Here is a 13,300-nt window from a genome sequence, read left to right as displayed (position 1 = left end):
TTGACTTACATCTAGAAATCTACAGTGAGGGTTAGTTGAAAACAAAACTTGACGACCAAAGAGATGATTTCACCTTTGGAACTTTCCATTTCTATGTAGCAACATTTCAGCAGTACCTGCATACTGAGTATGCATGCACAACAAATGGAAGTTTTCAACTACCTTGGCTGGCTCTACAGCCATTGCACGGTCGGTTTGCATGTATGCGTGTTATATACTTAATGATTTCGTTGATAGAAGGGCTTTTGCTCACAAGGAAGCTAGTGAAACCAAGTGTTCTTAGTGGTGAAGATGAAATCATCCCTTCGTAAGTTTTACGGACGCCATCAAGAGTTGGTTTATCGTTATTGAACAAACATTTCTCAGATGATAGCGGTTATGTTTTGAACTACCCTATTTTTCCAATATGAGAAATCATATGACATGACGAATTAGACTTATTACGGGTTATACTAACATGAAAAACACGACAGGTACGCAGTAGCAGGAACAGGAGCAGGAGCAGCCTAGCCTTTCAGATAACCACAGATCACTTTCAGTTTTTAGTGGGGTTCGCATTTCTCAGTCTTAAGTTTTCTACGGGTTTCGGGTTTTTTTTGTGTGTACTACTAGTATCGTTTGTTTGTTGGTATTTTTCTGTTTTAGCCATGGCGTTGTCTGTTTATTTTCAACAGAGTTTAAATGTGCCTCTGTTATCTTTTGACTCTCTATTAGGAAACAAAGACACCCTGAAATTTCATTACATATCTTTAAAAGTGTCTCTAAAGTAAGTGTTTTCAAATTTCATAAATTTATTCAGAAGAATAATAAACACAGCACATATGAACTTACGGAATCTCATAAACTCCAAAGGAGTGATCCCGGTCGGGTCGACTGGGTACTTTAGCATCTACTGTTATCCACACATCATCCGCAATGCCACTCATAATCATAATGTTACATGATTATTAATATTATCCGATGAAACACAGCTGTTGACTGTTACTTCCTTCAAAAATGTATCCCTAAATTACCAAAACATTATCTAAAACTATATCTTTGAATATATTTCAAATTGAAACTTTTATAAACAATCTACGATATTTCTTATAATTTTATGCTATTGCTTTTGGTTTCATGTTTTTTATTCAGACCTTTATACAGTGTACGTTTTCACAAGTAAAAACACTGATAAATTAGTTTTGGATCGAACATTGTCTTGAATTGTTTTCTAAAATCCAATTTTTTACCTGTAATTTAAACATTTGTCCTTTTAGGTCTTCTGTTATCAATCCGTACTCCTGTACTTCTTTTTGAAGTTTTCCTATTTCATCCTTTCTCTTTTCTTCCTTTAACTTTTCATTTTTTAAAGACCGGTTGTATTCATAAGACAGAAATAATATAGATACTCCATAAACTAGAAATTCCCCAAGCAGTGTGGTTCCTAAATTCATTGCTTCATCTGTAGACAATGGTTCTATTGGTGTTTGTCTACCAAAGCCAAGTAATTTCCTTTGTGATGTGAAATCCATTGAATGATACTCTGAAAATGATCCAATAGAATTATGAAGAAAACTCTCAAATAATTAAGTGCAAGATTTTAAGGATCCTTTGTTGTTTACTTGGAAAAAAGATTCTTATGACATCTATCAAAAATAATATTTCAGTCTAAAATTGTTTTTCATATATTTTAAATATCAATTGAATATATTTCCTGTCAATACAAATTTTCACTACAACAGCCATTTTATTGGATAGCTATTTAGTTCTCTGCAAAACATAAAAACATTTACTCTTGCTTATTGTTTTCAGAGAGATAATTGAATCATATAAAACAAAAGAAGATTGGTATGATAGCCAATGAGACCATTCTCCACAAGAGACCAAATGGCACAAAAATTTACAAATTAACAACTATGTTACTCATTTAAAAAAAATATGTTGATTGGATGGAGCAGGGGATTATTTTTTTATAAGAATTGTATGTTCATAAAACTTTGTTATGCTTTTTCCACTTTAATGCATTAGAGTATTGAAAATTCATATTTTAATTACACTTTATAAGAACTGATATATGATTTTTTCTTATTATCTTTTGACTATTTTTTTTTATCAAAAGATGTGGTCTCTATTGTGTGTTTCTAAACAATACAGCTGCAAAATTACAACAATACAATATTTGATAGTTTTAATTTTTTGAAGTACAGAAATTTATCACTATTTTGTGCATTTTTCCTCTGAATTTTTTTTGTGATAACTTTTCATATCATGCTACTCGCTTGAGATGGAAAGTTATCGCTAAAAACTAAGCAGGCATGTGGCGTTGCTAACGAAATTGACAAGGTCGTCATAGGTAAAATAGCGATAAACAGATTATCATAGGTCATCTCAACTCGATTGCCTTTCTCGCTATCGCCGTCCCAGCTCAACTGAGAAAATTAATCTCGTTGAGATGATCAACGATAATCTATAAGTATATACGGTACATATTGTCCGTGTTTGATAATATTCATATCTGTTTTAACAGCTTTCTAACGTAAGTATTTTTGTTGTATTCTAAGATATATTATCTCTGCAGAGACATATACATGTATTGTCAAAATTCCTTTTTTTGTACGAACAAATTTGCTAAATAATGTAATTGCATTTTTTTCAACATAACTGTCTGTTATGAATGATAGCATAATCAGTGTAACCTATGTTATCCGACATACATTTGTGGACCAGGAAAAAAATGTTGGATTAAGCAGGGTCACGGAGTAGTCAGGTTTTTTTTTCTGCAAGGATACGCATTTGGGACCATAGAAAATGTGTCGGTTAAAGCAGGATGCTGGAATACCTACGACAGGTTTCGGATTAGGCAAGTTACACTGTACCACAAATCTAAGTCAACTGTCACTTTTTGTTTCATTTTTGCTCCAATCATTTCTAAAAAGTGTGGATGCAAAAAGTTGATATCAATAACGACAAAAATCAGTTAATGCCACCTCGTTTGTTTTGTGGTAGTACACTTGCCTCGATTGCGTGTATTTGAGTTATGATCGTTCCCCGTAGAGTCAATAGTGTTCAAAAGCACCAGGATTATAATTTAGTACGCCAGACGCGCGTTTCGTCTACATAAGACTCATCAGTGACGCTTATATCAAAATATTTATAAAGCCAAACAAGTAAAAAGTTGAAAGCATTGAGGATCCAAAATTCCAAAAAATTGTGCCAAATACGGCTAAGGTAATCTATGTCTGGGATAAGAAAATCCTTAGTTTTTCGAAAAATTTAAAGTTTGGTAAACAGGAAATTTGTAAACAAAAAGACCACATTATTGATATTCATGTCAACAGCGAAGTGTTGACTACTTGGTTGGTGATACCCTCGGGGATGAAACGTCAGTGGTGCAGATAGTTATCAAAAGTACCAGTCAAACTATTAACTTAGAAATTGGCATTTGCTGCTGATCTTCTAAAGCTGTGAGCAAATAAAGGCAACAGTAGTATAAAGCTCTTCAAAAGTCACAAATCTTTTAAGAGGAAACTTATTGGGGTTAAAAAACTAAAACCGAGGGAATTACATTAAAAAAAACGGAACAACAAAAAAAAAAACCCACCTAAAGTGCAACAAAAACAAAACGGCAACATACATATATCGACCTATTTGAAAACAACTGCCATATTCATGACTTGGTACGGGACATTTTAAGAAAAAAAAATAGAGTTGAACCTAGTTTAATGGTTAGCCAAACCTTCCACTTTTATGGCAATGTTACAAGATGCATACTTTATATGACATGATTAGCAATAACTGATTAGCCTAGAGTCAAAATAAGATCAGTTCTGATATTGTGAAATGTCTTTCAGCGGACAGGTACGTTGTTTAATAGCCAGAATCATTCTAAATTTACTTTTTTAAACAGCCCGTATACATTACTGAGAGACAGTGGTCTAAAAGAACAACATAAGAACTAACTGCATAAATCATTTGTAAAAGGTTTAGTGAATAGTAACTTGTCTCTTAGGTTAACATACAACATATTTTCACTAGTTACCAATTTTGACATTCACCTTATGTTATCATCTTTATCTGAGCAGATCTTAAGAAACAGAAAATAAAAAGGTAAAGAAAATGTAGTCTTTTTTCAATTTCGTATTGTTTAGACAGTTTCCATGCAGTTATTATAGATCTGTTCAGTCTATGTGTAGTAGTTGCTGTTGATCTACCAGCATCAACATCATACGCAATTGGCTGGAAAGCTTCTGAATACTAACTAAATTCACCTCCCCTTCACTGCTTTTAGATTTTCTAAATTGTCCTTTAACCAGAAAACCCATTGGTTTCTACCTTTTTTGTCCCAAGTTGCTTAATGCTTTGAACCTAACCCCCTTCCCAACCCAATTATCATCCCTTTGTAATATTGAAACTTGTGGTATAATTTCAGAGAGATTTATACACATTTTGGACCATAACCCACAAAATCAATCGAAACCTTCTACCTGTCAGAGCAATTGAAATATTATACATAAGTTGATGTCCTGAAAGTAAAAAAAAATATGCTTGTTTTGTGCCCCTTTTGGGTCCCTAATTCGAAAACGGTAGGAACCTTTAACCCCAAAATCAATACCAACCTTCCTTTTAAGAAATAACACTTTTTCAATAAATTTCATAGAGATCCATTCACTTTAACTAAAGTTTTTTTTCCGGACACCAAATGTGTCTTCGGACGACTACGCAGACGACGACATCATATCATTATACGAACGCAAAATGTGTTTGCGGTCGTATAAAAACCCCGAGAAAATTTCAAAATGAAAAGTTTATAATTAATAGCTTAAATACATCAATATGAATGTAAGAACATATAACGAAATATTCAGACATCTTATCCTATTAATAATTTTAAAAGAATTGATAATATATATTCCTTGGCCTATTGACAGGAAAAGGCACATCTATGACGTACACATACATCTGTGAAAATATTTTCCTTCATTATTTTTTATTGGGCTGAAATAGTTAATTGGGATAGTTTAATCCCAAAAGAACTGATATTTTGCACAAATAAACGACTATATACACTCTTGCCCTTTATTAATTTTTAGAAAGTGAAATTAGACGTTCTATTTATAAACTTTAAAATAAGTAAACGTAAATAAATAGCTATTACATAATTCTTACTTTGTGCGATCAAAACAATAACTGAACCAAATTTTGGATGATGCGCTGCTGAAACAGTAAGTCTGTGTACAACTGGTCTTGAAGACAGTCTGATAAATAAACTAACCAATTTAACAATTGGTAATACCATATTTTCGTTGTCTGCATTGGGATGGAACGTATTTAATCTCCGTGAAGTTCAATTTGTTATTCCGGTTTTAAACGGAAACGTATGATAATAAACGATTTAATGTCGTCTACTGTTGAATTGATGATTTAAAAGTAATACGGCAGTCAAATGGATAGAAAAATATAATTTAAATAAACCTGGTACATCGGATTTAGTCAGATTTAGCCTTAAATGGATTTTGATATTTTTTAAGGTCATGTTTGATCATAAAGTTCCTCATCGTTTCAGTTCTTATAAATCCTTGGCTTTCAAATATTTGATTTGAACTTTTCTGATTAAGGTAAATCCAGAAAAGCGCTTCGAACACATGCAATTTATATAACGTGCTGTTTAAATGTATATGGTACCATAATTGTTATTACTAGCACGAGTTGAATATTTTTGTAACCAAAATTTCTTAACTCATAAGTCTGAACTATTAGTACCACATCAGTTGACGTTTTATATACATTTACATTTTATGCACCATCATCATAGTCGTCAATTACCAGGGTACTTAACCACGAAATCGTGATACTGTGGATTTATTTATTTTCGTGGGTACCAATTTTCGTGAATGAAGAAAAATTCGCGTTTCGTGGACATTTAATTTCGTGTTTTTGATGAAATCTACATACAAGCCTTTAGAAAATTTATCAATACTTTTTTTTTATTTCGCCTTCTAGCACAATAAATAACAACATATACTAGTAAGTATAAAAAAAATATAAAAACGGGACGTTTAGTCCCGCTGCAATTGTTTGCACCTGTCCTAGGTAAGGAATCTGATGTTCGGTAGTTGTCATTTGTTTATGTGGTTCATAAGTGTTTCTCGTTTTTTGTTTCTTATATTCATCAGACCGTTGTTTTTTTTTTTCGTTTGAAATATTTACGATAGTGGGTTTTTTTGGGGGGGGATGCTGACTATCTTACTGTTTGGTGTAAGCCAATGCTCCGTGTTGAAGACCTACCTTGGTCTATAATGGTTTACCTTTATAGATTGTAACTTGGATGGAGAGTTGTCTAATTGGCACTCATACTACATCTTCCTATATTTTAAAAAGGTAGGCAATTTTGATTTTTTTTCAAATTAATCATGAGAAAATTGCCTCGGTTGAAGGCATTGCGACCTTAATGGCAAATGAAAGCTATTATAAATAAAATATTATTTTATTGTAAATCATTTCCCAATACATTGTACCAGCTTAATTGTAAAGTATGTAATAATATCCAAAATGATAGTTAAATGATGTGTTTTGCATTAGTTTTAATGTACATTTGTTACAGTAGCCCAGTATCTATGATGAGTTTATCCCAAACATAAGTTTTACATAAAATGAAGTTTCGAAAGGGATAACAAATATGACTTCTTATGGATGTGATGAGTATCCAACGACTTGTTCATAAATGGAACAACATGAAGAGATGTGCTAGACCAAGGTGTAAGATTGAAAAAATTCACAGCATATCCACCGAGCTTAAAAAAAAAGCCATATCAAAGTTATTGTAACTGAAAATATAGTTGATTTGATGGATATCTATGATGCAGGGAAATTAAAAATGACTACATCAACAACATCTATTGAAATTCCTTATGATTGGTAGATATATTACATAACATTAACCGAAACATGTCTTATATGTGGTTGTAATTCGTCTTAAATGTGAAAATGGTTGAAATTAGTATGAAAGATTTAAAACATCAACCACTGAATCATTTCTTAAATTTCTTATGACGATTTCTAAAATAGCATATCCAGGCTGAAGCACTGACTGTTTTAGTTTAAATATTCCTTCCGTATCTTCGCCGCCGCCTTTGAAAATCGAGTTTATAATTGTGCTATATATACACGTGGAAAAAAGTATTGCAACACCTTGATTTTTTTAAACTTGCAAAATCAGCCTCTTTTTTTGGATATATATGTGTATAATATTATTGAAACATAGTTTATGATAAAATTGGCATTGAAACAAACACAAAATGTTTGAAAAAAAAAGATTTATATAACCGCAATTTTAATAACGAAATGAAATGTTTTTTGTAAAAATAAAATGTATTTTACAACTTTAACTGTAGTCAAACTTTACAATGTCAGACGTTTCAAGATTAATCTTCAGATAACTGTGCACATCATGGTTGATCGTTATACGCCAAAGATTTAGCACTTTGTGCGCAGCCTTCATTCAAACGGATAACCGCATCTAAACGTCTTCTGATTCCTGCCATAAATTGACTAATTTGTTGCTAAGGGAGCAGCAACCATTTCTGATGAAGGGCATTGTTGATTTGATGATGTTTTTTTGAACTGGGTTGTCCTTTCGCTCACTTTCTGCCCAATAGTGTCCCAAATGTGCTCGATATGGTTCAAATCCGGGCTACGATCGGGCCAAGGAAGATGAACCGAATATCATTTGAACATTGGATCTTTCTCCAAAATGCTAATTTCCAAGTTTGGCGAGCTCTGCACTACATTGGATACGGAAAACTGTGCGTGTGTTCGTTAGCAAAGGTCTCCCAAATGGTCTTATCGCACGATAAAAGGCTGCTCCTGTATGGCCACCACTCTCTTTTTAGGATTGTTTTGTATGCAATGGGTTTCCTTCTGACCAACCTTCATTATACTTTATTTTCCCTAGCAAATGGTATATGGGGTCTTCATTATCTCGGAAGGTCTTTAACAGTATTTATTGCCTGATTTTTATTCTCGAAACGACTTATAGTGGAATGGTGATGACCCACAATACGTACAGTTGTTACAGCGACATCCCTGCTTCTCTTATGTTGATAACCTGCCATCTTGCTGCAGTTAAGAGTTGTCAATGACCCATTATAAGGTGTCAATCACATAACTTTAAAAAAGAATGTTATTTAAAGTGTGAAAACAATGAGGATAAAAACATCTGTTTTGCTGTTTTCGGGTACAGTAGCTGCATGTGTAGATAAAAAATCATCGAGTCGATATTTATTGATTAAACTCAGTTGATATTTAAATAATGTTTAACTAGTTCTATTTTTTTCAAATTGTATCACAAAAAAAAAAAAAAGTGTTTTTTTTATTTCAATTTCAATTTGGTGTTGCAATACTTTTTTCCATGTGTATATTTAACACGTTTTCGTTGGGATAATAACATTTTTGAAAAGCGTTTGCTCTCGATGAAAAGCTTCGTCAAAGAATCACCACCTGTTACTTCGGTGTTTTCAAAGATGAGATGATCTAAGACGACGTTTGTGAAGCACAAACTTGAGTAAATGGTTATGAAGCTCATAGAGAATGGGTTCATTTCTAGAAATTTGTGAAACAGATAATCCAAATAAAAGGAAGCAGTTCCAATAAACTAAATGTATTTTTTGTTAAGAATTACAGTTAATATTTGGTTCAGGCTTTATAGTAATAACTTGTGTTTGACTTGGTAAAATATTTGTAGTCGGATAAACTAGCTTGGTGACATGTTCGCATTCAAGTGTCGTAGATATTGGGCACAAGGGTGGTGACAAGATTTGTTTACAGACATTTTTATCGGACGATTTGGGTGTTGGTTTGTCCAGATTAGATATTTTCATGTGCTGCTTTTAGAATCGTCTTTAATGTTTGTTAAATATTTTAATTTTACTCTTTTTGTACTTGAGTCGTCCAGATTGTGTCCTTATATGCTAAGCTTAAAACGGTTTGATTCTGTCAAGGATTTTTTTTTTTTTGTATCTTAAATAGTTGATTTATTTGCATTTATTAGATTCAATAGGTACCAGGATTATAATTAAGTACGCCAGACGCGCGTTTCGTCTACATAAGATTCATCAGTGACGCTCATATCAACATATTTATAAAGCCAAAAAAGTACAAAGTTGAAGAGCAACGAGGAACCAAAAATCCCAAAGTTGTGCCAAATACGACTCAGTTAATCTATGCCTGGGGTAAGAAAATCCTTAGTTTTTCGAAAAATTCTAAGTTTTGTATACAGGAAATTTATAAAAATGACTACATTATTGATGTCCATGTCATCACTGAATTGTTGACTACTGGGCTGGTGATACCATCGGGGACGAAACGTACACCGACAGTGGCATCGACCCAGTGGTGTAAATATTTATCAAAAGTATCAGAATTATAATACGCCAAATGCGCGTTTCAGCTACATAAGACTCATCAGTGACGCTCATATCAAAATATTTTCAATGGGAAGCTTTACTATGAAATGAGTTTAAGGAGTTTCGATTGATCACGCGGAAGTGCTGAAGGAATTTATCTAGTTACATTAAAATTTGAAAAGGACTGCAAAATTGTTACCAGTTTATAATTAAGAGAGTGTTGTAAAATTTGATTAAAATAAGTATGAAGCAATGCAGGTAGTAAAACATGACTGCTTGGTATTTCATTCCGCTGCTTATTCAATTAATCTAATATATCTAATTATCTAATTATCTAATTATAAAAATGGTTAGAGATCTACTATTTATATGTCATTGAGTACTTTGAACCATCATGTACTTGCATATTGTAGAGTTGTGGTGTGTTTCCTTTGTATTTTTAAGGTTAATGTGTATTTATTCTTGATATAACCGCGTATACGTGCCACACCTTTCTCTACATTTAGACCAGGTTGTGTGCGAAAATTTTGTGTTTCACTTTCAAACATTCCTTAGGGCAGAATCAATATATACCGTTATTTACACATCCGACCATACTTGTTACCGGAACTTTTGATATATTGATCTAGGAACTATATACATGTGAAATATGAAAAACATAGTCCTTTGGATTCATTCACACATTTACATATTATTCAAAATGATCAATCAAAACGTATTCTACAAAGGATAACCATTCCCTCAACTTTTATTGGCTACATAACTTACCAAAATCGAGTCTATAGAGATTGATATTTGCACCATGCGTAGGCATTTCTGTTTGTTTTATATATTTACTATTCATCGAAAAAAATTACACTATCAACACAATGGTGACACGTGTGCTTACACTTAAGTAGCGCCTGAAATAAACTTCAGCTTTTGGTGGGGTTCTGTTGCCTATTTTTTTTTTAATTTTATATGTTGTGTTGTGTGTTCTATTGTATGTCTGTTTGAATTTTGCTTTTTTAGACATGACGTTGTTGGCTTCTTTTTGAGTTTTTATTTCCTCTGGTATCTTTTTCCTCTTTTTACAGTATGTTCTTTTTGACCGGGACCGATTTGTAGGTGTTGCATGTAAATAAAAGGAACAGTAGTATACCGCTGTACGAAACTCATAAATCGATAGAAAAAAAACAGATCCGGGTTACAAACTATAATTGAGGGACACGCATTAAATATAAGAGGAGAACAACGACACAACATTGAAATGTTTTAGGAATTTTGGTCCTCAATGCTCTTCAACTTTGTACTTTATTTGGCCTTTTCAACTTTTTTGGATTCGAGCGCCACTGATGAGTCTTTTGTAGACAAAACGCACGTCTGGCGTATATACTAAATTTGGTCCTGCTATATGTCATGAGTTTATGTCTAACACACACAGAAACGAGCTAAGCATTAGACAAAATCCGATGAGAATATCAAATATAACATCACAACTAAATACATGAATTTGGGATAGAAAAGTACCGTGACACGTCTTATAGTAATGTGAATTCATACTGAAATATAAGAGGAAACAGAAGATACAACAGAAATACAACGTTTAAATGTAACACACACAGAAACGAACTATAATATAACAATGTATCTGAAATCTTTTGCCAAGAAGACTTTTTAAACCGCCATAAACTTGCAGATATAAGGGATATTTTTTGCTCCATGTTAAAAGCCTCATTGTGACTTTGAAATACATAATGGCCAGCATCAAAAGTACGTGCTGTTCCTTTGCTTATTGTGGTTTTTACTGTCCATTTACTGATTTTGTATCATTGTTGGTGACGCCATATCAATGGTTTTTTTTTTTATCACTTATCATAAAAACTAACAAAAATACTCAATTATTTCCTCTCATTTAATACGATAAGTTTTTTTTTGGTATTTTTTTAAAAGAGGGGCGAAAGCTACCTAAGGGACATTCAAACCCATAGATCACAGATCAACTGACAACGCCATGGCTATAATAAAAAAGACAAACAGACAAACAATTGTACAGAAGACACAACACCAAAAACAAAAAAACTAAGCAACAAGAACCCAAACAATAACTGGGAATGATGTCGTGTGCTCTGGAATGGTAAACAGGTCCTGCTCCACATGTGGCACCCGTATTAGTGGCGTTTGCAAAATTTATGAATGAATGATTTCAAATTCACTATACAGACATCTTGGTTTAATAGCTTCAATGGGAACAGCAACATTCTATCAAGGAAAAAATTATAGGAAATACAAGCCCGAGCATATTGTATCAATTAGTAGACATATACTCCATATACAGGTACTGCTAGAATGTTAATACATAAAAAGGGAATGTTTACAATTGGGAAATCATTTCGTTGGATATAATGTTTTGCTTTTAATCGACTTGCTTTAAATTGTGTTTCTATACAATGTGAACATAAGGTTAATTTACTTTGAGTCCAAGCTTATTTATGAAATTTCAATTGCAAATATTGTAAAAAGGATTTAAGGTAATTAAAAGAAAATAATAGGAAAAAACCTTTAAAGCCTGAGATAACTTACAATACATTATTCATTCAATGTCTAACTTCAGTTATTATCATGTAACATAGCATTTCTGAACGAAAAACATACAAGACAAATATAATTTACTTATGATAACTAACAAATATAAAAAAGAAGATGTGGTATGATTGCCAATGAGACAACTATCCACAAAAGACCAAAATAACACAAACATTAACAATTATATAAAGTTCTTATGAAAAACTACTTAATATTTCGACTATCACTAAAGACTCGAAGAATGCACACAGTTGTCTTTAAAATGCTTAAAAGAAATGACAAAATACGTAAAAAGTGCTGCTTACTAAATATAAAAAAATGCATGTAATATCAGGTATGTGAACACGGTTGAGGTACCAAGAAAGATCTTATATATTTGATTGAGGCAGCACAAATATGGAATTTCCTTCCCAATGGAATTCGAATTATGGCTTCTTTTGATTTAATTAGGAAGTAAATAAATTCCTGGTATGCGGGGAAAATGTAATTACGGTTCAAGTTGTTTTTATCCAATGCTACCTTATAGCTGAATTTTTCTCCTTTGCTTGCATTTTGCTCTGCTTTTTTGCGTTATTATAAACTGCTGCTTTAAATGCCAGTGTTTAATTAATAAATCATTTCATTTTTTTTTAGATTTTATAACATTTTTCATATTTTCAGTGATTGCTGGTTTTCATACTAAGTGTACGTGGACAAGGCCCTGGAGGTTCAGAATTCAAGAATTCTTCGCATTCATTTTATTTGCATGTCTTTTATTTTTGTTTGTATTTGTATGAAGCTCCATGAAAAAAGTTCTTTATTGCTCAGAATTCGAATTGTTTACATATGAGCCGTCTTTGAATAAAGTTCCTTACTAACTAACAATTTATAGTAAGTGTTTATCCGCATCACATTTTGTGTCGTAACAATGTATGGTTATTTGGACATACGATTTTCATTACTGTACATTTATGTTCGCATGTCTCTTTTTAAGTAAATGCATTAAGGTGGATAATGGGATCCAGTCTTTTTTATTATCTATTTAGTGTAATGCTTATCCTTTCTCGTGTTCCCTAAGATTGATACGTTTACGGACCCCGAACTTTTTCACAGGTAACTTCTGCTACATGTCAATGTGATAATAATAACGAATAAGTTTAATTTTTTATTTCTTCAATTTGTTAATTCCAAAATTGTAGGCAAAAAAAAAATATACACAAATTATGAGCATAATTCAAGCGTTTGGCTAACCGAAAATAACTTGATTATAAAGGTTAATACTTCTGTTCCACCTCAATGCAGGTATACGCATGGTATTACCAGTAGCAAATTTTGTTCGACAATAAGATTTTACTTATCCACTAGAGAATTACAAC

General features: G+C 32.5%; 1 protein-coding gene across 2 annotated transcripts; it reads right to left on the bottom strand.

Moving 5' to 3' along the window:
• Window positions 1-773: 773 nt before the first annotated feature.
• LOC134711325 (uncharacterized) lies at window positions 774-5,373 on the bottom strand. 2 transcript variants are annotated; one of them, XM_063571864.1, is made up of 3 exons: window positions 5,146-5,373; window positions 1,230-1,522; window positions 774-1,004 (listed from the first exon to the last, which is right to left on the bottom strand). In XM_063571864.1, exons 1-3 carry the CDS (start codon window positions 5,273-5,275, stop codon window positions 954-956), a joined length of 474 nt encoding a protein of 157 aa, XP_063427934.1. In that variant the 5' UTR covers window positions 5,276-5,373; the 3' UTR covers window positions 774-953. The 2 variants fall into 2 exon arrangements, with proteins under 2 accessions (XP_063427934.1, XP_063427933.1); XM_063571863.1 differs by having other exon boundaries at window positions 774-1,522.
• Window positions 5,374-13,300: the final 7,927 nt, after the last annotated feature.

Source organism: Mytilus trossulus, chromosome 3, assembly GCF_036588685.1.
Source record: "Mytilus trossulus isolate FHL-02 chromosome 3, PNRI_Mtr1.1.1.hap1, whole genome shotgun sequence".
NCBI lineage: Eukaryota > Metazoa > Mollusca > Bivalvia > Mytilida > Mytilidae > Mytilus > Mytilus trossulus.
Note: the sequence above shows the minus strand (reverse complement) of the source record. Positions and strands in the feature narration are given on the sequence as shown.